The sequence below is a fragment of the Sminthopsis crassicaudata genome, chromosome 6, assembly GCF_048593235.1.
Source record: "Sminthopsis crassicaudata isolate SCR6 chromosome 6, ASM4859323v1, whole genome shotgun sequence".
Classification (NCBI taxonomy): domain Eukaryota; kingdom Metazoa; phylum Chordata; class Mammalia; order Dasyuromorphia; family Dasyuridae; genus Sminthopsis; species Sminthopsis crassicaudata.
The window spans coordinates 171,195,694-171,219,801 of NC_133622.1; the positions used below are offsets into that span (position 1 = coordinate 171,195,694).

Below are 24,108 nucleotides of genomic sequence, written 5' to 3' on the forward strand. Positions count from 1 at the left end.
CTAAAATGAACAAAACAAGAAATAGATTTCTTAATTTAATCTCAGAATGAAAAGTAGAGAAAAGCACAAAGTTATTGACAGATAAAAATTAGGTGTTGGAGGGTGTGAACTCCTTTTCTAGAAAGTTTTTCAAATGAAATCTATAAAGATATCAATTTTTAATTAAAAATTTAAATTTAATACAAATCTTAAAAAAATCTATAAAATTTTAACAGAATAGTTAATACCTTTGCAAAAAAAAAAACTATATTCTCAATAAATGGAATGCTATCTGCTATACCTTTATGAAACTATATTCAATAATTGTTAAGAAAATGAAAGCCTTCCTGTACCATAATCCATGATAAGCTCTGATTGAATATGTAATCTAAATATGAAGAAATCATGTTTTAAAAAAAATAAAAGGGAACAGAAATAGCTGTTTTTCATAACTTGCTTTGGAGAAAACTCATAACCTGTCCAATGATAGACATCACAAAAGACAAAATAGAATTTCTTGATTATGTAAAATTAAAAGCTCAAACAAAATCATTGCAGCTTAAATAGAGAAGCGAAAATTAATTTTTGCTTTAAATGATTCTGATGATTTACCTTATGTCCAAGTTACATAGGTAATCAATATGAAAGAATAAAATATCAATTATATATTTAAAGTCATGCAAAATTAGCCCTGGGTAATAATATACTTGAAACAGTAGAGAAATAGCTGTACAGATTGTGATATGTGGATGAAGTAAAATATTATTATTATACTTTTAAGAAATTAATTCAAAGGATAAAGGGAATACAAGATTTGAGCAGATAACATCATATACACAAATGTCTATAAGATTGTGAAGGAAAATAACTATTGAGGATTTTAAATGCTGATTAATTCTAATTACCATTTCTAGTCCTAATGTATTGATAATGAAATGAATAGACTTTTTTCTTCTCCATAGAGAAGTAGGAGACAGTCTATGAGTATCGTGACTTACTGGTTTTTAATTAAATATTTTGGGATTTTTGCTTAAATATTTTTTTCATTAAATTTCTTGCCACAAGGAAACCTTATTGAGTTAAAAAAAAAAATTGACTGATATAAAAACAAGAGACAACAATAAATCTTAAAAAGTTTATAACTATATGAAGACTTGATTTTATGCAGTAACTACTGAATATTGAAAACCATTATTGATTTTGAGGATATAGTGCTAATTTTTTTTTCTTTCTAGCACAAATTATCTGATAATTTTATTAAGTCATGTATAATATTTACTTTTGTTTTGACCTTGGTGGGGGAAATACTGTTTTTTTTTTGGTTTTTTTGTTTTTTTATAGAATAGAAAAAGAGGGAATGGAAATGATATATTTGAATCTATTAATTCATATTTAATAAGACATACTTATTTTAGAATTCTCATGGAGCTGTTCTTTCATTAACAGGCATATTCTATCAGCTTAGATTTAATAATAGGGAAATTATGTTAATATAATTAGAATAACTTTGATCTTATAGTTTTGTTCTCTGAAAGTCAGGGATTTTGATATGATTGTTTAATTAAGTAAGATTAATTTAAAGGCAATTACAATTGATACACTGGATAGATGAAAAATATTAGAAATATTTTCAAATTAGTGAATATCCAAAATTGTCCCTAAAAACAGAATTTAACTTATCAGTTTAGAAACACACAATGTATGGACATAAAGTTTTTGTTGGACATGCAAAATTTCACTTTAAAACTGGGAAGTTCAGAAAGGCTAGACTTTATTATTAGTATTAGTATTATTATTATTATAGCTTTTTATTGACAAAATATATGCATGAGTAATTTTTCAACATTGACCCTTGCAAACACTTTCATTCTAACGTTTCCCCTCCTTCCCTCCACGCCTTCCCCTAGGGGGCAGGCAGTCCCATACATGTTAAACATGTTAAAGCATATGTATACATATTTATACAGTTATCTTGTTGCACAAGAAAAAACGGATTTAGAAAGAAGGTAAAAATAACCTGGAAAGAAAAACAAAAATGAAGCAAATAACAACAGAAAGAGTGTAAATGCTATGTTGTGATTCACACTCATTTTCCAGTGTTCTTTCGCTGGGTATAGCTGGTTCTGTTCATCACTGATCAATTGGAACTGATTTGGATCCTCTCATTGCCAAAAATAGCCACTTCCATCAGAATTGATCCTCATATAGTATTTTTGTTGAAGTGTTCTGCTCATTTCACTTCCCATCAGTTCATGTAAGTTTCTCCAAGCCTCTCTGTATTCATCCTGCTAGCCATTTCTTACAGAACAATAATATTCCATAACATTCATATACCATAATTTACTCAGCCATTCTCCAGTTGATGGGCATCTATTCAATTTCCATTTTCAATTTCCACTATGAAAAGGGCTGCCACAAACATTCTTGCACATACAGGTCCCTTTCCCTTCTTTAATATCTCTTTGGGATATAAGCTCAGTAGTAACACTTCTAAATCAAAAGGTATGCACAGTTTGATAACTTTTTGAGCATAGTTCTAAATTGCTCTCCAGAATGGTTGGGTCCATTTACAACTCCACCAACAATGCATGTCTCCCAGTTTTCCCACAATCTGAAAGGTGTGTAGTGGCTTAGATTTTTTTTTTTTTAATGTGATACTGACAATCTATATATTGCTTGTTTTAATTCTGATGTTCACCTCTCATTTTTTATGCTATTTAATACAGGGAGTAAGTAGTATGCCAAGATTAGAAGTCTGTTCCTTACTGGTGAAATAGACTTGCTTAAATAATATTTTAAAATAAGGGAAAATATTTCAACTGAAATTAGTAATTACTCACCAAAAGCAAATTAACTCCAGGACCAATTTCCATGTTTATAGAAATACATTGAAACTCTTCATTTTCAACTTTTGTCTTGGATGAAGTTCAGAAATTGCTAGCTAATTTTTCTTCATTAAATAATTATGTCTAGGATTTATATTCCTTGATCAATGCTTCTCTAATACTGTGATGATTGTTAATGGTTAAAAAAGTATTCTTTGACATGTTTCTCTTTCTTTTCTTTAGGCTTTCGAAAAATAAGTCTTGATGATCTTCGGAAAGCTTATATTGTCAAGGATGTCCAACAGTACATTCTCCATCGTTTAGATCAAGAAGAAGCCTTGAGACAACATCTCACAAAGGAGACGGCAGAAATGTTGAATCAGCTTCATATCAAAAGCAGCGGGTGTTTTCTTTATCTAGAACGTGTTCTAGATGGGGTTGTGGAAAATTTTATTATGTTAAGAGAAATCCGTGATATCCCTGGAACTCTTAATGGGCTGTACCTCTGGCTCTGTCAAAGACTTTTTGTGAGGAAACAATTTGCAAAAGTTCAACCTATTCTGAATGTAATACTTGCAGCATGTCGACCACTAACCATAACAGAATTATATCATGCAGTATGGACCAAAAATATGTCATTGACCATAGAAGACTTCCAACGCAAATTAGATGTACTCTCAAAACTTCTTGTTGATGGACTAGGAAATACTAAAATACTCTTTCATTATAGTTTTGCAGAGTGGTTACTGGATGTCAAACATTGCACACAAAAATATTTATGTAACGCAGCAGAAGGACACAGAATGCTTGCAATGAGTTATACTTGTCAAGCAAAAGATTTAACACCTTTAGAAGCTCAAGAATTTGCATTACACTTGATTAATTCAAACTTACAATTAGAGACTTCTGAGTTAGCACTGTGGATGATATGGAATGGTACACCTGTTAGAGATTCTTTGTCTACTTTAATCCCCAAAGAACAGGAAGTCCTCCAATTGTTGGTTAAAGCGGGTGCACACGTTCACAGTGAAGATGATAGAACATCTTGTATTGTTCGGCAGGCCTTAGAAAGGGAAGATTCTATTCGAACTTTATTAGATAATGGAGCTTCTGTAAACCAGTGTGATTCAAATGGGAGAACTTTGTTGGCTAATGCGGCATATAGTGGCAATCTTGATGTTGTTAATTTACTCATTTCCAGGGGAGCAGATTTAGAGATTGAAGATGCTCATGGACAAACAGCACTGACTCTAGCTGCTCGACAAGGACATACCAAGGTGGTTAACTGTTTGATTGGGTGTGGAGCTAATATTAATCACAATGATCATGATGGCTGGACAGCATTACGATCTGCTGCTTGGGGAGGTCACACTGAGGTAGTTTCTGCTCTTCTTTATGCTGGCGTCAAAGTTGATTGTGCAGATGCTGATAGTAGAACAGCCCTGAGAGCAGCAGCCTGGGGAGGACATGAAGATATTGTGCTGAATTTACTTCAACATGGTGCTGAAGTTAACAAAGCCGATAATGAAGGTAGAACTGCTTTAATAGCTGCAGCATACATGGGACACAGAGAGATTGTAGAGCACTTGCTGGACCATGGGGCAGAAGTGAATCATGAGGATGTGGATGGGAGGACTGCACTGTCTGTGGCTGCACTTTGTGTTCCTGCCAGTAAAGGGCATGCATCAGTAGTTAGTCTTTTAATTGATCGTGGTGCTGAAGTAGATCACTGTGATAAAGATGGCATGACTCCCTTGTTGGTTGCTGCTTATGAAGGACATGTGGATGTTGTTGACTTGCTTCTAGAAGGGGGTGCAGATGTGGATCATACAGATAACAATGGTCGAACACCCCTTTTAGCAGCAGCTTCTATGGGTCATGCTTCAGTAGTAAACACACTTTTATTCTGGGGTGCTGCTATTGATAGCATTGATAGTGAGGGTAGGACAGTTCTTAGCATAGCTTCAGCACAAGGAAATGTTGAGGTGGTACGAACTCTGCTGGACAGAGGATTAGATGAAAATCACCGAGATGATGCAGGATGGACACCATTGCACATGGCAGCTTTTGAAGGTCACAGGTTAATATGTGAAGCGCTTATTGAGCAAGGAGCCAGAACAAATGAAATTGATAATGATGGCCGTATACCTTTCATTTTAGCTTCCCAAGAAGGACATTATGATTGTGTACAAATATTACTGGAAAATAAATCGAATATTGATCAAAGAGGATATGATGGAAGAAATTCCTTGCGGGTTGCTGCTTTAGAAGGTCACAGGGACATTGTTGAACTACTTTTCAGCCATGGAGCTGATGTGGACTACAAAGATGCTGATGGTCGACCTACACTTTACATCTTGGCTCTTGAAAACCAGCTTACAATGGCTGAGTACTTTTTAGAAAATGGTGCAAATGTGGAAGCAAGTGATGCTGAAGGGAGAACAGCACTTCATGTTTCCTGCTGGCAGGGTCATTTGGAAATGGTGCAACTTCTGATGACATACCATGCTGATATTAATGCTGCAGACAATGAAAAGCGTTCTGCTTTGCAGTCTGCAGCCTGGCAGGGCCATGTAAAGGTGGTTCAGGTTTTGATTGAACATGGGGCTGTAGTTGACCATACATGTAACCAAGGTGCAACTGCTCTCTGCATTGCTGCCCAAGAAGGACACATTGATGCTGTGCAGATATTATTAGAACACGGTGCTGACCCAAACCATGCAGATCAATTTGGACGTACTGCTATGCGGGTTGCTGCCAAAAATGGACATTCTCAGATAATTAAATTATTAGAAAAATACGGTGCATCTAGTTTAAATGGTTGTTCACCATCTCCTGTTCACACAATGGAGCAAAAGCCCCTGCAGTCAGTATCTTCAAAAATGCAATCTTTAACAATAAAGTCAAATAGTTCTGGAAGTACTGGTGGAGGAGATATGCAGCCCACATTGCGTAGTTTATCTAATGGACCAACTCATGCTTTCAGTTCTCCTTCAGAATCTCCAGATTCTACAGTTGATCGCCAAAAATCATCACTGTCGAATAATTCCCTTAAAAGCTCCAAAAATTCTTCTTTAAGAACTACTTCCTCTACAGCAACTGCCCAGACAGTCCCTATTGATAGCTTCCACAATATGTCTTTTACAGAGCAGATACAGCAGCATTCATTGCCACGAAGCCGAAGTAGACAGTCAATTGTTTCTCCATCTTCTACAACACAATCCTTAGGACAGAGTCATAATTCACCAAGTAGTGAGTTTGAGTGGAGCCAAGTAAAGCCCAGTTTGAAATCAACTAAAACAAACAAGGGGGGGAAATCAGAAAATTCTAGCAAATCTAATTCTGCTGGGAAAAAACCTAAATCTAGCAATTCTTCACAGCCAAAAGTTTTAGAATATGAAATGACTCAGTTTGATAAAAGGGTACCTGTTGCCAAATCTGCGACTAGTACACCACTTAAGCAGATGCCAACAGAATCACAATGTAAAATTATGATTCCTCCAGCTCAACAAGAAGTTGGGCGATCTCAGCAGCAGTTTCTAATTCATCAACAAAGTGGTGAACAGAAGAAGAGAAATGGAATAATGACAAATCCAAATTATCACCTTCAAAACAATCAAGTTTTCCTTGGTAGGGTTTCAGTCCCACGAACAATACAGGACAGAGGGCATCAGGAAGTTCTAGAAGGCTATCCTTCTGCAGAGACAGAGTTAAGCCTTAAACAAGCCCTGAAGCTTCAGATTGATGCTTCTGATCCAAGTTTCAACTACAAAAAGGAAACACCTTTATAAAAGGTAAATTTTCATCAGTGCCAATATGGTTCTAAATGAAATTTTTAAAAATATTCAGTGGGACTTGATACAGACACAAAGAGGACTCCTAATGTTGTGCGACACAGTTTATACTTTGACATTTTCAGTTTGAGCTGAGACATATAGTCAGATGCCTATTAGAATGAATTGGCTTAATGGGGTCATCCATAAATAGGCTGTGGAACAGATAAAATTATTTTTAAATATTGAAAAAAAGTATTCTTTGGCTTTCAGATGCATTCATTACTGCCTGCTCAGATATTTATAAGCCTAAGCATTTGAGAAGGTTTAGTGAATTTGAATCTCTGATTTTATCATCCTAGGAAATGACCAGTGAAATAAACTGTCTATCTAAGGCTTATCTAGTCACATCTGTTTTTAATCTTAAAGTCTTTGGGACATTCTTGGAATATTGAAAAACTCAAGAGATTTGTCCAGAGACTTTTTAAATCTTTTTTTAAATAACTATTTAATCATAATAAATCTCTGCTCTCTTAGCTTCATTGTTAAATGTAAGTAATACCTCTACTAAAGTCTTACGAGGATGCCTCATTATAACATAGAAGTGACTCTTGAGTTCTCATAGGTTATACCAATATTACATAAAGCTAGAAAGTCTTTGAATATAGGCCTGGTAATGAACATGTGATAACATGTCTGTTTTCCTAGTGACCAACTATGCTAAGTTCAGAAGGGCTCATTGGCATGATAGCTGCAAGGTCATGAATCAAAATTCATTTTCTAAGTCACAAAGACTTTCCAGCTAGCTTTAATGGAAGGAGTATATCTACATATACAAAATTAAAGATTCTTCACATAATGAGTAAAATGTTTATAATGATTTTTAGGTTTTTTTAATCCACAAAATACTATGACAGTTTCCCCATATTTATCAAATTCCTTAAGGAAATGTTCATGTTTTATAGGGTAGGCATTTCATTTTTCTTAAAAGATAAGAATTTATATTCCAGTAAAACTTTTAAAACATGATTCTGCGTATTATCTAACCAGTTCATTCGTTGTCTTATGCTACAGTCGTTTAAGGAAACTTGACATTTTAAAGAGAAAGTTTTTTCATTCAACATAATTCCCCAATCTTAAAAGGCTTTTTGAGAGATTATGAAAAACAAAGAATTTAAGAAATAATATAATGTGAATGATTGAATTTTAAAAAGAATATTCTAGAGAATCTTAAACAAAAACCTTTATGAAATACATTAACAGAAAATGTTTGTCAATTTTCTAACTTAATTATTTTTTATATTGGTGAAAATTAATTTTATTGTTAAGGCTTAATTCATCTATATACCTTTGGTAGGTTTGCAGAGTTACAATTAATGTAAAAATATAAATTTTTAAATGGAGAGATAACTTTAATTAGGAACATGACATTAATACGAAAAATAGTCAACATGCCAAAATATTTAGACAAAAAAGACAAGTACAATATTTATAAATAATTGTATAGCAAAAACTTTTTGAACATGCTAATGTTGTTATAAGAAAAATATTGGTGGTTGATTTTTGTTTGACTCAAAGTCATTGCTACTGCAGAGATTTAAAGGAACAAAATATTTTTCTTCATAGGTCTTTTTAAGGTAGGCAAATGTTACTTAGGTAGAACCAAGTTTTACCAATCAATTGTTGATTGATTCTTTTCCTTCCTTCTCTACCCCACCCATCATGATGGCCAAGGCAATAAAGTAAAAAGTGGAATTAATTAAGTTTAGTTTCTTGATAAAACTCCCTTTTGGAATTTAAAGTGAGAGTGTTGGGGATTACATAGGGATTCAAATGATCCATGCCATCTATCCCTGACCCCTATTAACTAGGATAATTAGTGAAAATTTGAATTTTTCAGAGGCCACAGTATTTGTTCTAATTTCTGAGGTATTGACTTTTACACATAAATTAATTTTAAGGTTTTTATTTTTTATTCCCTCACATTTTAAATCTTCCTTAATCTTGCAGAGGCTGAATAGAATCATGGAAAAAGCATGGGATCTAGATTTCACAGATCCATGTTTGAATCCTAGATCTCTTTGATTGGATTTGGACTTGGATAAGTCACTCAATCTCTCTGTGTCTCAATTTCATCATTTGTAAAATTAGAGACTTTGATAATGATTTCTGTAGTCTTCTTGATTTCCAAATTTTTGATCCTATAAAAGTAAATATTAACCACAATGCAAAGAGATATTCAGTATCACTGTGTATTACTAAGTACCATTTTATCTCTTACATATATAATGATAAAGATTTTTTTAATGTATCTTTCCTAATATGTGAGTCCAGAGATTAAGTAAAAATGACATGACATTTATTTTCTCATTTTTGATGTCCTAAATTATCTCTCTCTCTCTCTCTCACACACACACACACACACACACACACACACACACACACACACACACATAGATATATACACATACATACACATATATATGTATATAAGTATATAACACACAGAGAAAGGGAGGCAGGAGACAGATCAAAAGATGGCAAGTTGTGTGTACCATAAGTCTGGAATGGTTATGAGGCACCAGGACCTTTGATTTCAGGGTAAGATGACATAATTGATTGTAATAAATAATCAAAAAATTTTATGCAGACAGTTGACATGATCAGATTTTTACTTAACAATTTAAGGGTGAATTGGAAAGGAAAAAAAAAAAAAACTAGAAACAGGCTACTTAGACTGTTGTAGGTAATTGGTAATGTTTAAGTGCCTATATTATGGTTAAAGCATTGGGAATAGAAGAAAGAAAATTAATTCAAGAGATTGTAGAAGGCAATGTGGTGTAGTAGATAGAATGCTGGACTTATTAAGATAGGTTAAATACTGCCTTTAGCAGTTACTAATAGTGTGACTCTAGGCAGGTCACTACATAACCAGATCTGATTATCCCTAGGGGTGCTTTCTCATTTTTTATAATTCTTATCAATGTTCCCCCCACCCGTCATGGATCCCATGTAGAGAATATATCCAGCTTACCAAAGGACTTCATCTAGCTCTGATGAAGTAAATGCTATTGCAACACTTAACATTATTCATCTGTTATTTCTTAGGCTCTCACTTAATGATAAGGCTACTTCTTTTTCTTACCATATATCTGCTTCATTATATTCCTTATACTACTTTATAGCATATGGGTCTACATGTACTCACCATGTATCTTTCCATTCTTCTTTAGGTCAGGTACAATACTGATTCATTGGAGACTAGTCTTTCCAGGTAACCAATCATATCATAAAAAGGTAGCTAGCATTACTTGGAGAAGGTATTAAAAATATCTTTGTGTGCCTGTGTGTCCATGCATATGCTCCTCTATGTCCATGTGTATGTTGCAGTGTAGTTTTGGATCATTAGAAGTACTAAATCAGGATCATTTATTCTCTACCACCTATGCATTCTTGGGCCTCACTATTCATCTGCAATTTCTATCCCAGTACTATAGATATACAAGCATATCACTGACTGATCAATAATACTTTTCATCCAAATAGTTTTTCTTGTTTAGATTTGTGTTTTAACACATAGTTTTATTAAATTGTGATATTTATTATAATGCCCTGTAATGTTTTGAGGCTTGACGGAATCTTAACTCACTATTCTGTGAACAAACACTTCATCTCTCATTCTCTTGACTTCCCCATCCTTGAAATGCTCTCTCATTTCCACTCTTGACTATTGATCTCCTTGTCTTCCTTTAAGTGCTAATTCAAATGCTATATTCTACAGGAAGCCCTCTTGATTCCAGTACTTTCCCTATTTTAATAATTTTCTATTTATTCTATATATACCTTGCTCTGTAAAAATTTTTGCATGTTGTCTTCCTCATTAAATTGAAAACTCTTTGAGGGAAAGGACCATCTTTTTGCCTCTTTATATTTATAGTGCTTGGCACAAAGTAGATCCTACTAAAGGTTTATTGAGTGAATGAATATAATTTAAGAATAGAGCATCTGGAGGACCTTACTTTGTATAAGGAATCTTTTTTCAGGTAAAAACGAGAGGATGTTTGAACAGTTTTCTCTACAATTTGTCAAAAAAACTGTATATTCTTATACATACCTGTAAAAAAATATTTTGGGGGGAGAACTTTTAAGACTAGTTGTCTACATCTTTTAATCATTCAGTGGCTAGAATGCCCAGGCTGAATCTTCCAGATTTCAAATCTGTCCTTGGACACTTAATAACTGTGGACCCTGGGCAAATCACTTCCCCCTGTTTGTTTTAGTTTTTTCATCTATAAAATGAGGTAGAGAAGGAAATGGCAACTCCAGTATCTTTGCCAAGAAAACCCCAAATGGGACTGCAAAGAGTTGTATACAACAATAATTCATGAAATACTTACTATGTGACAGACACTGATTGTGGAAACCAATTTTTGTACAAGTTAAACTTGATATATATGTAACAAATGTGTTGGTTGTTATTTGTCTTCTTGAATGCTTTTTGAGGGTATTGATTTTGTCTGTGACTTTTCCTCCATTCTGATGGGGAAAACCTCTCTTTTCTTCTTCTTAATCTCTCACTTGTATTTGACGCTGACTACCTTTGCCTCCTGGATATGCTGATCTCTTTGGGTTTTCATGACATTGCTGTAACCTGATTCTTCTACCTCTCTCTCTCAGAGTTCTTTGCAGTATTATCTTCTGTATTCTACATGTGTCCATGTACCATAGGGCTCTGCTCTGGGTCTTTTTTCTTATTGATCCAGTTAACTTTCCTGGGTTTAGGTATCAGTTCTATGGAGCTATTTCCCAGTTCTATAGATTCAGCCCCTATCTCTCTTAAGCTGTCAAAATTGTCCAACTGGATGTCCCGGAGATTTACTCAACATATCTTGGCACCAAACTTTTTTCTTGCTAAATCTGTCCCTCTACCATATTTCCCTATTTCTGCTCAAAGTATGCCATTCTTTCAGGATTGTAATATTGATATTATTCTTTACTTCTCCTTTCACATATGCAATTAGTTGCCAAATCTTAACCATTTATATTTCTATAAGTCTTACATCTATTCCCTTTTCTCTACTCAGCTGCTGTATTCATTTAGATGCTCATCACTTCCGCACAGATGATTGTTACAACTTCCCTATAGGTTGGTCTGTCTGCCTCCAGACTATCTTTCACACTGCCAAAGTGATTTTCATTAAGTTCAAGTTTGACCATGCTGCTCCCTTTTTCAATTGATCAGTTCTTCCATATTGTCTCTAGGATCAAATAAAAACTCTTCTGTTGAACTTTTGAAGTCATTTACTATCTGACCCATACATTGCAAGAAACCTAGCAGAGTTGGCTTTCTCTGATTTTTACAGGACATTTCATCTTTTATTTTTGTATCTTTGTACTGACCATCCTCTCTGCCTGGAATGTGATCTTTTCTCCTCTTTGCCTCAAAGACAATGCACTCAAGTACTGTCTTGTATATAGAGCTTTTCTTGGTCCCTCTTATCTACTATATCCAAACTTTCAAACTACCTTTTATTTAATTATTATGTAGTTGTTTATATTGATATTTTTACATTGATTCTATGTATACTTACACATTAACTTGTTATAAATAAGTATTCCCATTCCTACTATCTCACTAGAGTTTAGCACAGTGTCTGGCATACAGCAGATATTTAATAAATAATCATTAATTGTGTGGTTGGGCCTTTTGTTATTCCTCCCCTCCCTGTGATGTTTTGGTAAAACACTTATTCAATTCTTCCAAAATTGTAATTCTTCCCAGATGGACTTTCTTCCATGATTATATGCTCTGATCTGGCCACTTGATCTTCTAAATATTTCAGTTTGCCTTGTAGGACAGCAAATATTAAATATATTCTGTGGAGTCAGAGGACCTGGGTTAAATCTCACCTTTGAAATGCTAGCTTGACTTGACAAGTCACTTAAGTTCCCTGAGCTCAAGTTTTCTCAGTTACATAATAAGATTGGATTAAATAACTCTCTGACATTCCTTTTGGCTTACAGTTCTATGAGAAGTATGTAGAAACCTATGTCTTGCCAGTGCACCCATTTAGAGGAGAAAGTGAGTCAGGTGACCTTGCCCAGCATTCCCTCTTTTAAATCCAATTCACTCATAGGTCATGGCATCATCTTCCTGATGTCTTGGTCCTCTTCTAGAAAGGAGGACAGACAACAGCAACAACAAGGAGTATTAAGATCCAAATGTGAACATTTATTGTCATTGATGATGAAAGTAGATCATTATAAAACACAACTGTTTGATTTTCTTTCTTTTGAACGACCTGCCAATTTTGGATTTGAATGCCTGACAGATGATATAAGTTGGTTAGGTCTCTTATCAAGCCTTTCTTATGTATTTTTTCTTGGGAGAAAATTTTGGAGTGGGGGGAGGCTGGCTTCTAACTTGCAATCCCATGAGATAATATTAATCACAATCTTCCACTATTCTGCTCTAATGTTTTACGAAGTTATATGTATTGTTATATGGTGTTACCTTTGGCTATTATTGTTTATATTTATGTAATATATAAACATTACAGTTTATTAGGCAAGTAAATCAATTGTTTACTGGCTAAATCATCTGTGTTCTCCTGAGAATAAGTATCTTGGGAACAAAAATTTTTGATGGAATTTATGGTAATGTTAGTCATTTTGCCTAATTGAAATTACTGGAGGTCATTTTACAGCATATTTCATGAGAGAACATTGTCAATGTACCATAGTGCTCTGTCCTCAGCCTCTTTTTCTTCTGAGCTTTCTCTTTTGACATTAGTAATTCCTGTATGCTCCACTGTGGTTACAATGCAGATGAGTCCCAGATCACATTTTTCCCTCATTTTACTTCAGATCTCTGGACTTCTTATCTCCACATGGCTGTTGGGGATCCACATAGATGTACAATAGTATCCCCTAATTCAGTATGTCTCATTATCTTCATTTCCAAATCACCCAAAGTTCCCTGTTTCTGTATAGGATATTACCATTTTTCAGTCATTAAGTTTGCAGTATATATAATTCTACTTACCCTGCTCTACCTCCCCATATCAAACCAATTTCCAAACACTATCAGTACAACATTTTTTTACATTTTTGCATTTTATCTTTTCACATCACAACCATCTTATTTCATTCTCTCATCACCTTTCTCCTAGACTTTTGTGGCAGCCTCTTCATTGATTTCCCACTGTTGAATTGAGAAAACTGAGTTGTGGAAAGTTTTAAAGTGACTTATATGAGGCCAAATGACAAATGAGTTTTAGATCTGAGAGCCAAATTTTGGTCCTCTTGGTGGAAGAGTGAGCAGAGTCTGAACCTGGTCCCTTGAAATAGAGATTTTAAGAACTGACCAATCAGAGGAAAGGATCAGAGGGACTTTTACTATATACTGTATCTCCCTTCTATAATTCCCTTCTCAGTGATAGAATGTAAATTGCTTGAAGGCATAGATTGTTGTTTTCATTTGGGACTTATAGCTCTCTAGTGCTTTGTATAGTACCAGCCAGGCCTATGTTATTTAAGAAATGTTTGTTGAATTAACTTGAAACTCACCAAAATACAAGCATGCTTTTCAGAAAGACTAAAGTTGTATATAGTTAATACTTTTTGGATATTCTTTCAATTGAATTTTATTCCTTAAACTTATAGTTTTCAGGATACATGACAGCTGGAAGGGATTTTTTTTTTTTAAAGGAAGGGCTGCAATTCCACTCAGATGGTAGGGAAACAAATCATATATTAAAAAATATATATAAACTTTGTTGGTTGTCTGTGAGCATCTAGAAAAGAGAAGAAAAAAAGGGAGAAAAAATTCTGCAAAGGAAATTGCCTTTAATTTTCAGCTAACTTAGTTTATCTTAAAGGTAACAGAAAATTGAATGCCATTAAAAAATGTCTGAGTGGAAGAAAAAGCTAATGCTCAGCCTGAGGAATAAAATTTGTAGTGGCTAGGGGCAAAGGAAAATGTATATAGACTGGCAAAAGAGATCAATATTTGTATTAGAAAGTATGGTTTGGGTAAGTCAGTTTACCAAATAAAAAATTTTTTTGTAATCCTACATGGTTAATGAAGGGAGGAGGAGGGATGAGATTTTATCAACATAGTTTTGCATTAAGAACAAGTGTCCTGCATATCTACTATTGTGCAGTTTTCTAAAAATTTACTTTTACCGAGGATATTTTGTTCCTATAACTCTTATACTTTTTTCCTTTTTTGATTACATCTCAGTTTTTACTCAGTCTTCAAGGTTGAAGTCCTCTCATACTATCATTGGAATTCAGGCTGCCTGGTGGAATGAATAGGTGGAAAGATTATTATGATTAGGTGTGCACAATTTCCAGCAATAGGTAGTCCTCTCTCATTCTTTAGTGTAGTGTTAAGGAATATTTAACAAGGTTTTTTAATGGAGTTACAATCCAATGATAAACTTTTACTACTATTTAAAGATTCCTTTGCAAATGCTATCAGTGTTTCAAGATGAAGAACATTTATGGACTGAACTAAGTTAAATACTTAAGTTTCTGCAAAAAGTCATTTGGCTAAAATGTAGCCAATTTAGCAGTTATACCTGTTTAATTCTGTTTTTGCTTTTGTGATATTAAAAAATATTATGATTGCATGATGTTAAATATGAGTGTATTTTTTAAATGCCAAAATTAATTATCTATGCTTTTTCATTTGTTTGCACCCAGTTGCCATTTCTGTGAAACAGAGACATTTGTCACTAGCATGGTTCATCAGCTGCCTGGGACAAAAGCATATAATACCTGTTGAACAGCTGGAGAAATGAAGACTGTGATCTCTGCAGTACAGTTATCTTCATTACTGTAACGTGCCTACATTTTAAGGCTGCCTTCTCAGTGTAATCCTCTGTGCTTCAAAATTTTATTTTGTGTACTTTGTATTCACTACACAGAATAAGCACTTTTTTTCCTTAAATGCAGATACATATTGACTGTATTTCCCTGAGACAAGCTGAAAAACATTTGAGTAAGCAATTTTGAGTTAATAATTCAAGATTTGATAAATGTGCATGTGCCACAGTCAAGTGTTCCTTGTATTTATTTATTTTTTTTTTTGTGGCAAAAGAAACTAGACATACAGATCAAATAACATTTGCATTCTTGTAATGTATGATTTATTGTATCATTAATTTTTTTTCAAGAAAAGCAAATTTTACATTAGTTAATAAGCCACCACATGTTCTCTGTATTTTATTGCTCATTGGATAAAAGCAAGATTACACTTAAATGCCACAGGGTAGGTAAAGAAAACTTTAATTGATAAGGATAACTTAATTATTCTTAAGCAATCCAAGTAACTGTTTAAATAATTAACTATTAATTTCCCCTGACAATTCCTCTCATCTATGTGTAAGGGCATCAGGAAACAAAAAAAAAGCAGATCAGAGTGCTGTTTCATTCGTTGGATCACCCTTTAACCTTCTACTGGTCATTCCACTCCCAATGTTGTATACCATTCTTAAGGCATGAAAATTCTCAGGGCCAAATCCATGCTTCAGGTATCTGTATGTAGTGTGAAAGGCATCTATCTATAAAATTAAAACTGCACTTCTTGCTTGAACAGACAGTTCATTAACCACTATCTTAATTATTCTTTGCAAATTAAATAGTATTTCCCCAAATGTTAATTCTAAAGTCATATATCTCAACTGTTTCTATCCTAAAATTCATCATACAACCAAATAGCTTCACAAACATTTTTTTGTATTGACTTTTAACTTGTTGAGTGAATATTCTTGAATCATAGAATTAGAGCTGAAAGGGACTTTATAGTTCATTAAGTTCAACTCATCATCTTCCAGATGAGGAGCTAGGGGCCCATGAAATTAAGTGACTTGCTTTAGGTCATACAGCTAATTAGGTTTCTGAGGTAGAATTAGAACCTATAGGTTTCTTGACTTCAGATCCAGGGCTCTGTTTACTAGGCCATGATAAGATGAATGTAACATAAGCCATTCTTCATAGATTATACTGCAGATTGACCAACCCTAGAACTAGGTGTCAGTTCTTTGGTTAGTAGTGATGATAAATTCCATGTACTTTTCCCATTTCTCTGTACATTACTGAGACAGCTTCCAAGATCACTGTGTGATCATGAAATAGGAAAGGTAATCATACCCTGTGAGTTTAAAACTTACAACTTTGGCTTAATGAGTATTAATATTTTAAGCCTGTTGAGCTAACTGATGTGTGTATGTATATTTTTCTTGGTGACATTAGCTTAACTAGTTAGAACATGGTCATAGTGAAAGCCAGGTGCATGATTTTGATCCTGGTATGGGCTATTTAACCTTGCACAAGCAAACACTTTTGTGACCACCAGCTTCAATCTCTGGCTTTTCATTTGTCAAGATGTGTGCTGTTTGTTGGTCAGTGAGCAGACAGGCAAGAAAATGACTGAACTAGCACAAATTCATCATCTCTACCATGAAAACAAAGTCCATTTTTAGCAGGGTCATCTTCATACATGTACATGTGACATATTGAATATTCAAGGCCATGGAACGGTTTAACTAATTAATATTTCCACTTGAATCTTATTTTAAAAGTCATTTCTAAATCAGTGCAGCTCATTTTATTTAACTTATTACATCAGTTATAATTCTTTAATAATCAGAAATGCAGGATAATTTGTTAAGGTGACATGGCAATATTGATAAATCTAATGTGAATGTTTCAAGTACTGAATTTCTTGTCCCTATGGGACATTTATAAAATAAACAAAACTCTTACAAAATAGCCTTAAGAGTATTAATGGTTCCTTAAGTAAATATGAACACATCTTAGTATTAGCACAGACTTGACTCACTTCTCAAGCTTAGTACATTACAAGATTTTAGAAGATGGAGCTCTTTTTATTAGGTGTATTTTTCTTTAGAAAGAGAACCCTAAAAGCTGCCAATTTTCTATTATCCTTGAGTTATTTGGATTCTATTTATTTAATTTTATTCTATTTGTTACAAAAAATGCACCTTGTGGCCAAAGGGCAAAGAATATGATTAATTTCATAAAGGCTTGTTTTTCAGAGTTGAATGTTTCCTATCCATACTATTTACACTTGAAACTGTTGGTAGGAACTTCACAGTCAGTAACCTAAAAACAACCAAAAAAGACCTGTTGAAAGGTATGATTTTCCAAAAGCAAGTTTTCCTACAGATGTTTATATAAATTCCTTTTTTGCAATACGACATGACCTTCTCTGTTAAAAGTGTCAGAGACTTATATGTATGTTTGTGTGTGAATGGCGTGGCCATTGGGGCCTTTGTTCCACTTTACAAAACAAACTAAATTGTTTCAGAGTGTTCTGATGTTCTTGAAATTATCTCTGCAGTTGCTTCTCTATCATCTTACTTATTTATATATCATTCCATTATCCTTAAAGGGTGATAATGGGGGAAGCTGTAAAGAATTGTGTTGAAAACATTTAACATCTGTATACACTTAGAGAAAGATTTTGGAGGAAAACGTATCAAAACAAAAAGAATAGAAAAGGACAGTAATGATATCTTTAGTCTTCTCTTTCCCAAGTTCTTACTGAAAGTGTTATTAACTCAAAAGATCAAGCTATTACTTTTCTCAATATTGTTTCTGCTATGCAAATGTTGTTTGTTTATGTTTAAGGTCCTCCACTTACACTTTTCAGCAAACTTAGTTTGCAAACTATTGTTTTTAATTTCTTTTATCCCTGGCTTTGGGTTGTAAATAGCCTATAATGTACATTGAATTTCACATTGTAAAATTTTTATTTTATTCCTTGTATTATATTAAGCAAAAATCCTTATGTATATGAAAGTACATAATAAATATATTTGCTTTGCAGTGAATATTTTATGGTTTTCACTTTTTAGGCCAACTTTAGAATTAAGTATGAGATTCTCTAAAAAATATGCTTAAATTATTTTGCATTTTAAATACCAAAATAACAATGTGCTTTTTGAAATGTTTTACCAATGGGAAAAATGGAGACAGAGAAATAGATACTGAAAAAGACAATCGAAGCAGGATTTCCTGCCTTTCTAGTAATTTTTAAAATATCTCTATTATGCATCCTAAACTTTTATCTGATTACATTGCTACTTCATAATTTCAAGGATTCACATTATTCAAATAAAATACATACAGTTTTCTGATGGACAAGGAGATATATGGTCACTGTAAATCCAAGATTAATAGGATTATTGCCAACCCATGATAATTTCTCTTTTTACATAGTATTTTTGTCTTTTCTCATTGAATAATTGTTGAATGCTTTTGATCATTCTTTTACTCCTTTCCCCTCATGACATACTAACCAGTACATAACAGTATTTCTCAAAAGTTACTCTTCTGTATGAGGCTAAAAAGGTGTTTCAGTTTTTATAACTATGGACTTTGTCAATGTAAATTGCTTAGACATTATTTGATATTTTTTTTATCTCAGTTTCCTAAAAACCTATAGCCTTACATAATAATAATATAAGAGCTAGAATGGATTTTATAGATCTCATTCAAAAATTCATTTTATTTTTTAATTGATATAGTTTACATCATCTACATTTTCAAATATATGTCTCCCAGAAAAACATCCCTCATTTAAAAAAGATTTTTTTAAAGTTTTAACAAAATTAACCAGTACATAAAAAAAGTATGTACCATTCAACACCAGTACTAGTACCTTTTCAAATATGTAGAGGAATTCCCTTTTGACATTTCTTTTTTGAGGAGTAGAGGGAGCCAAGATGGCAGAGTTGAAGCACTGAGCTGAGCTCCCAACATTCCCTTTCAAACAACTTTAATGGCTCAAATTAAATTTGGAGATGGCAGATCCAACAAAAAGGTCAGAGATATTTTTTCCAGCCCAAGACAACTTTTAGGAGATTCAGAAGGAAACATTATGATATGCAGGGTGGTGACTAACCCAGAGCCCATGTTGGTGAAATACCAGAGGTGGAACTGTAGCAGCACCCGAAAGAGATGGAGCTTTGGGAGCACTCAAGACAGAGCCAGTAAGGGCTCTTGGCAACTGGTCAGAAAGAGATTGCAAGTGATTCCTATGCTGAGAGGTCACTGGCAACTCATTATATCTGCCCACTTTTGGGTCACAGTTCAAGAGTCAAGAGGGACCAAGAGCCATTGAGGAATTCCACTGCCAAGGTAGCAGGGGCTTTGAAGAGCAGTATCACTTGAAATCTCAAGGGATCAAGATCCCTTCCTGGGTAAATACCAGAACAGAGCAGGATATCAGTGACCATACCTCTTGGCAGCTCACACCACTTATGAAAAAATAAAAACTTTTAAACTCTTGGAATTAGCTCTGAAAACAGTGCAAAAAAGATCTAAGACAGATCAGTGCCCTTTCCCATGCTAAAATCAAAGTCCAACATTGACATAAAGTTCAAAATCAAAAAGGTGGAAAAATGAGCAAATGTCACCCCCTTCCAAAAAGAGAAAACAAAACCAAAAACACCTTACTATGTTGACAGGAAAGCTCAAGACAAACTCAGAAGAATATGAAATCAAGACAGTTATAAGCAAAGCCTCAAAGGAAAAAAAAAATGTGGCTAGGACAAACTTAAGAATTCTTGGAAGAAGTTAAAAAGTGAAATTCACTGTCAGTGGTAGAGGAAAAATTAGGTAAAAGAGTATTGGAGAAGAAAGATTATGAAAAGACAGTAGTTTGTAAGAGGCACAAAAAAATCTGAAAAAAACACCTTAAAGACAAAATTGAACAAATGGAAAAAGGTACAAAACTTCAGCAATCAAAACTCCTTAAAAAGAAGAAATGGCCAAATGGTTAAAAGAGGTATAAATATGCACTGTAGAAAATAATTCCTTAAAAATTAGAATTGGACAAATAGAAATTAATGACTCCAGGAGATGTCACAAAATAATAAAATAGTAAAAAATAAATAAATAAATAAAAAATAAAAAGATATAAAAATAACTAATTTGGAAAATAGAGGAAAACAAAGGTAAACCACCCTGAAATCTTAGCTCTTGAGGGTAAAGTAAAAATTAAAAGAATCTAATAACCACCTGAAAAAAATCTCCAAATGAAAGCTCCCAGGCTTATCATAGCCAAATTCTAGAGCTCCCAAGTCAATGCAACTTGAAGGAAACCATTCAGATACCATGGAACCACAGTCTTCACACAAAATTTAGCAGCTATCTTGTTAAAGGAACAGAGCCAAAGAGATGTGATTAAAATCAAGAATAACATCCAGGTAAATAGTTTCCCAAAAGAAGATAATGGATATATAATGAAATTAATAGGGGACATTCAAGTATTCCTGATGAAAAGATCAGAGCTAAATAGAAATTTTGACTTTCAAATACAAGACTCAAAAGAAGCATAAAAACAGAAATAAGAAAGAAAAATCATAAGCTAGTCAATAAAAGTTAATCTGTCTAACTTTCCATAATGGAAAATGACATGTATCCTCTAAGACTTTGCCATTATTAGGGCTATTAAAAAGGATTCTATATAGAGAATGTAAGATGAGTCAATTGTTTCTAGATAACATGAAAGAATATGAACAGATGGAGAAAAAGGGGGAAGGGAGGAAGGGAGAAGAAGAAAATGGTTTTATTTTTAAAAGGCATATAATGCTTATATTGGATTTAACATATTTCTACCATGTTTAACATATATTGGATTGGTTAACATCTAGGGGAGGGAAGGAGGGAAATTGGAACATAAGGTTTTGCAAGGGTTAATGTTGAAAAATTATCCATGCATGTGTTTTGAAAATTAAAAGCTTTAATTAAAAAAATTTCTATATAGGAGTAAGCAATTGATCAACTACATACACACACATACACACATATGCCTTATGATATGTATATATGTATGTATGCACATATATGTATACATACAGATACACACACATATATGTACATGTATATATTTTTTCCTTACCTGGGATTTCCCTATACCGATAAAAAATAAAGATTTATTCCCTGTACCGATAAAGTCTTCTTTCAATTTCCTATCACTAAATTTAGGATTGAATATTATGTAAAGTAGTTACTTCTTATAGTAAATACTTTAGGAAGATTAAAAAAAAGGCATACAAGAAAAATTTATAGGGAAGGAGACAGGCAGTGCTTGAACCTCACATCTAGATTGCTTCAAAGAAGAGGAAACACATACATGATTGGCAATATCTTGCTAAACAGGGAATAGGAGGAGAAGAGGGTAGAAGGCCACAGTGATCAAAAGCAAAATAGACTTTAGAAGAGACAGTATAAAAAGAGGGGGGAAAAAAGAAGAAACTAGAATGGAAGGAAATGTGGAGTTGCAATTATAACTGTAAATGTGAATGGGATGAACTTACCCATAAAATGGAAGTCAATAGCAGAATGAATTAGAAATCAGAATCCATCAATATGTTGTTTATCAGGAACAAACTTGAAACACCACACACAGAAAGAGTAAAATTAAATGTTTAAGCAGAATCTTATGCTTCAATAAAAATAATTAAAGCAAGGGTGGTGATCATCTCAGAAAAAGCAAAAGCAAAAATAGGACTCATTAAAAGGGAGAAGCAGGGAAATTACATCTTGCAGATTGCAGAAGGAGATATTAAAACCATCCTAATATGGGACTTCAATTTTTCTCTTTCAGAGCTAGATAAATTTAATTATAAATAAAAGGAAATTAAGGAGATTATAGGGTTTGCTTGATAAATGATCAAACAAAAGTCCACAAGTCTGGCCCAGACAAGACTCTCAATCTCTCGCCTAATTGCTTTCCTACTAATTCCCACTCATCTAGATCCAATTCTTCTTCCAGAGAAAAACAAGGACATTCATAGAGAGAATTCAGAACGATTAATTATACCATGACAACATGAGCAAATTGCTAAGGCTGCAATAAAAGCTTGGGGTGTCCTCCCTGGACAGAAAGATCGGGCCAAAGATTAAGGCAGACACCTACATGTCTGGGGTAGGAGGATCAATAGTAGCAGAAGTTAGTGCTAGGCCTTTGAGATGGATATTTGAAAGTGAAACAGGAGTTTTTACTCCTTTTGTGGTTGAAAAAATCCCCATCAATCTGTGGGGAAGAGACATTTTACAGCAGATAGTATTACAAAGAAGTACTTCAGCTTTTTAGGCAGGGCTGCTGTTGAAGGCTTACCTGCACTTTCACCAGTTCCTATTCAGTGGAAGACTGATTCACCAGTGTGGGTAGAACAGTGGCCCTTAAGAAGTGATAAAATTTAGGGCTTATTAGACATAGTGAACAAACAACTTGACCAAGGACACTTGCGGCCTTCTCTAAGTCCTTGGAATTCCCCAGTATTTGTGGTGAAAAAGAAATCTGGAAAATGGAGGATGTTAACTGATCTAAGAAGAGTAAATGAACAGATGGAAACTATGGGAACTCTTCAGCCTGGACTTCCATCTCCTACTCAGTTGCCAAGAGAATGGCCTCTATAGGTTATAGACATTAAGGATTGTTTCTATTCTATTCCTCTAGATAAGGAGGATATGAAAAGATTTGCTTTTTCAGTGCCTAGTGTTAATTTGGCTGAGCCTTATAAAAGATATGAATGGACAATTTTGCCACAGGGAATGAAAAACAGCCCTACTATGTGCCAAATGTATGTTGCTGCTGGTCTTGCTCCAGTAAGAAAAACATTTCCAAAAGTAATATCGTTACATTATATGGATGATATTTTGGGATGTGCACCTGAGGAACAAATGTTAGAAGCATGTCTACAAAAGACCATGGAAACACTAAAGTACTACAAACTGCACATAGCTACAGAAAAAATTCAAAGACATGCTCCTTTTCAATATTTAAGATATGAAGTATATCCTAAGACACTCACAGTACAAGAGCTTTCTTTAAGAACAGAGAAGTTGAACACCTTAAATGATTTCCAAAAATTAATAGGAGATATCCAATGGATGCGTCCAGTGTTAGGCCTAACTACCAATCAACTGCAATCTCTATATGACATTTTAAGGAGAGACAGTGCTTTAAATTCACGACGCCAGCTTACAAAAGAAGCACAAGAGGCTTTGAGAGAAGTTGAACTGGCTTTATCCAATGTGGTTGAAAGAGTCACTCAAAAACCCTCGGAAATATCAGTTTTTGCTACACAAGAGGCATCCACAGCAGTCCTTCATCAAGGAAATAGTGTGATTGAGTGGGTGAACCTCCCAGCACAACCAGAACAAAGCCTTACTCCTTACCCAGTGCTTCTGGCTAGAATTTTATTAAAGGCTATTAAGAGAGCAATACAATTATCTGGAATAAGTCCTGAAAAAATATACACATTCTATACTAACGCACAAATTAATGTATGCTGTGAGACCATCCCAGAATGGCAAATTTTATTGGCCACAGCTCCAAATTTTGCACATGGGTCTCCATTAAAGATAACCCAGCTACTACATAATTGGTGATGGATTCTTGAAGAAAAGGTTTCTAAGGTTCCTCTTAAAGGACCAACAATCTTTACAGACGCCTCCAAAGAAAATATTTGTGCTGTATACTCTCT

The 24,108-nt window shown here is 34.0% G+C and overlaps 1 protein-coding gene across 3 annotated transcripts in view; it reads left to right on the forward strand.

The window, feature by feature from the left end:
* ANKRD50 (ankyrin repeat domain containing 50) overlaps nucleotides 1-18,441 on the forward strand; it is a 66,257-nt gene extending 47,816 nt beyond the window's left edge. For all 3 annotated transcript variants that reach the window (XM_074275435.1, XM_074275434.1, XM_074275436.1), the window contains 2 exons: nucleotides 3,048-6,598; nucleotides 15,287-18,441. In XM_074275435.1, the coding sequence (XP_074131536.1) occupies nucleotides 3,048-6,595 (3,548 nt within the window). In that variant the 3' untranslated portion in view covers nucleotides 6,596-6,598; nucleotides 15,287-18,441. The remainder of the gene's footprint in view (nucleotides 1-3,047; nucleotides 6,599-15,286) is intronic.
* The last annotated feature ends 5,667 nt before the right edge of the window (nucleotides 18,442-24,108 follow it).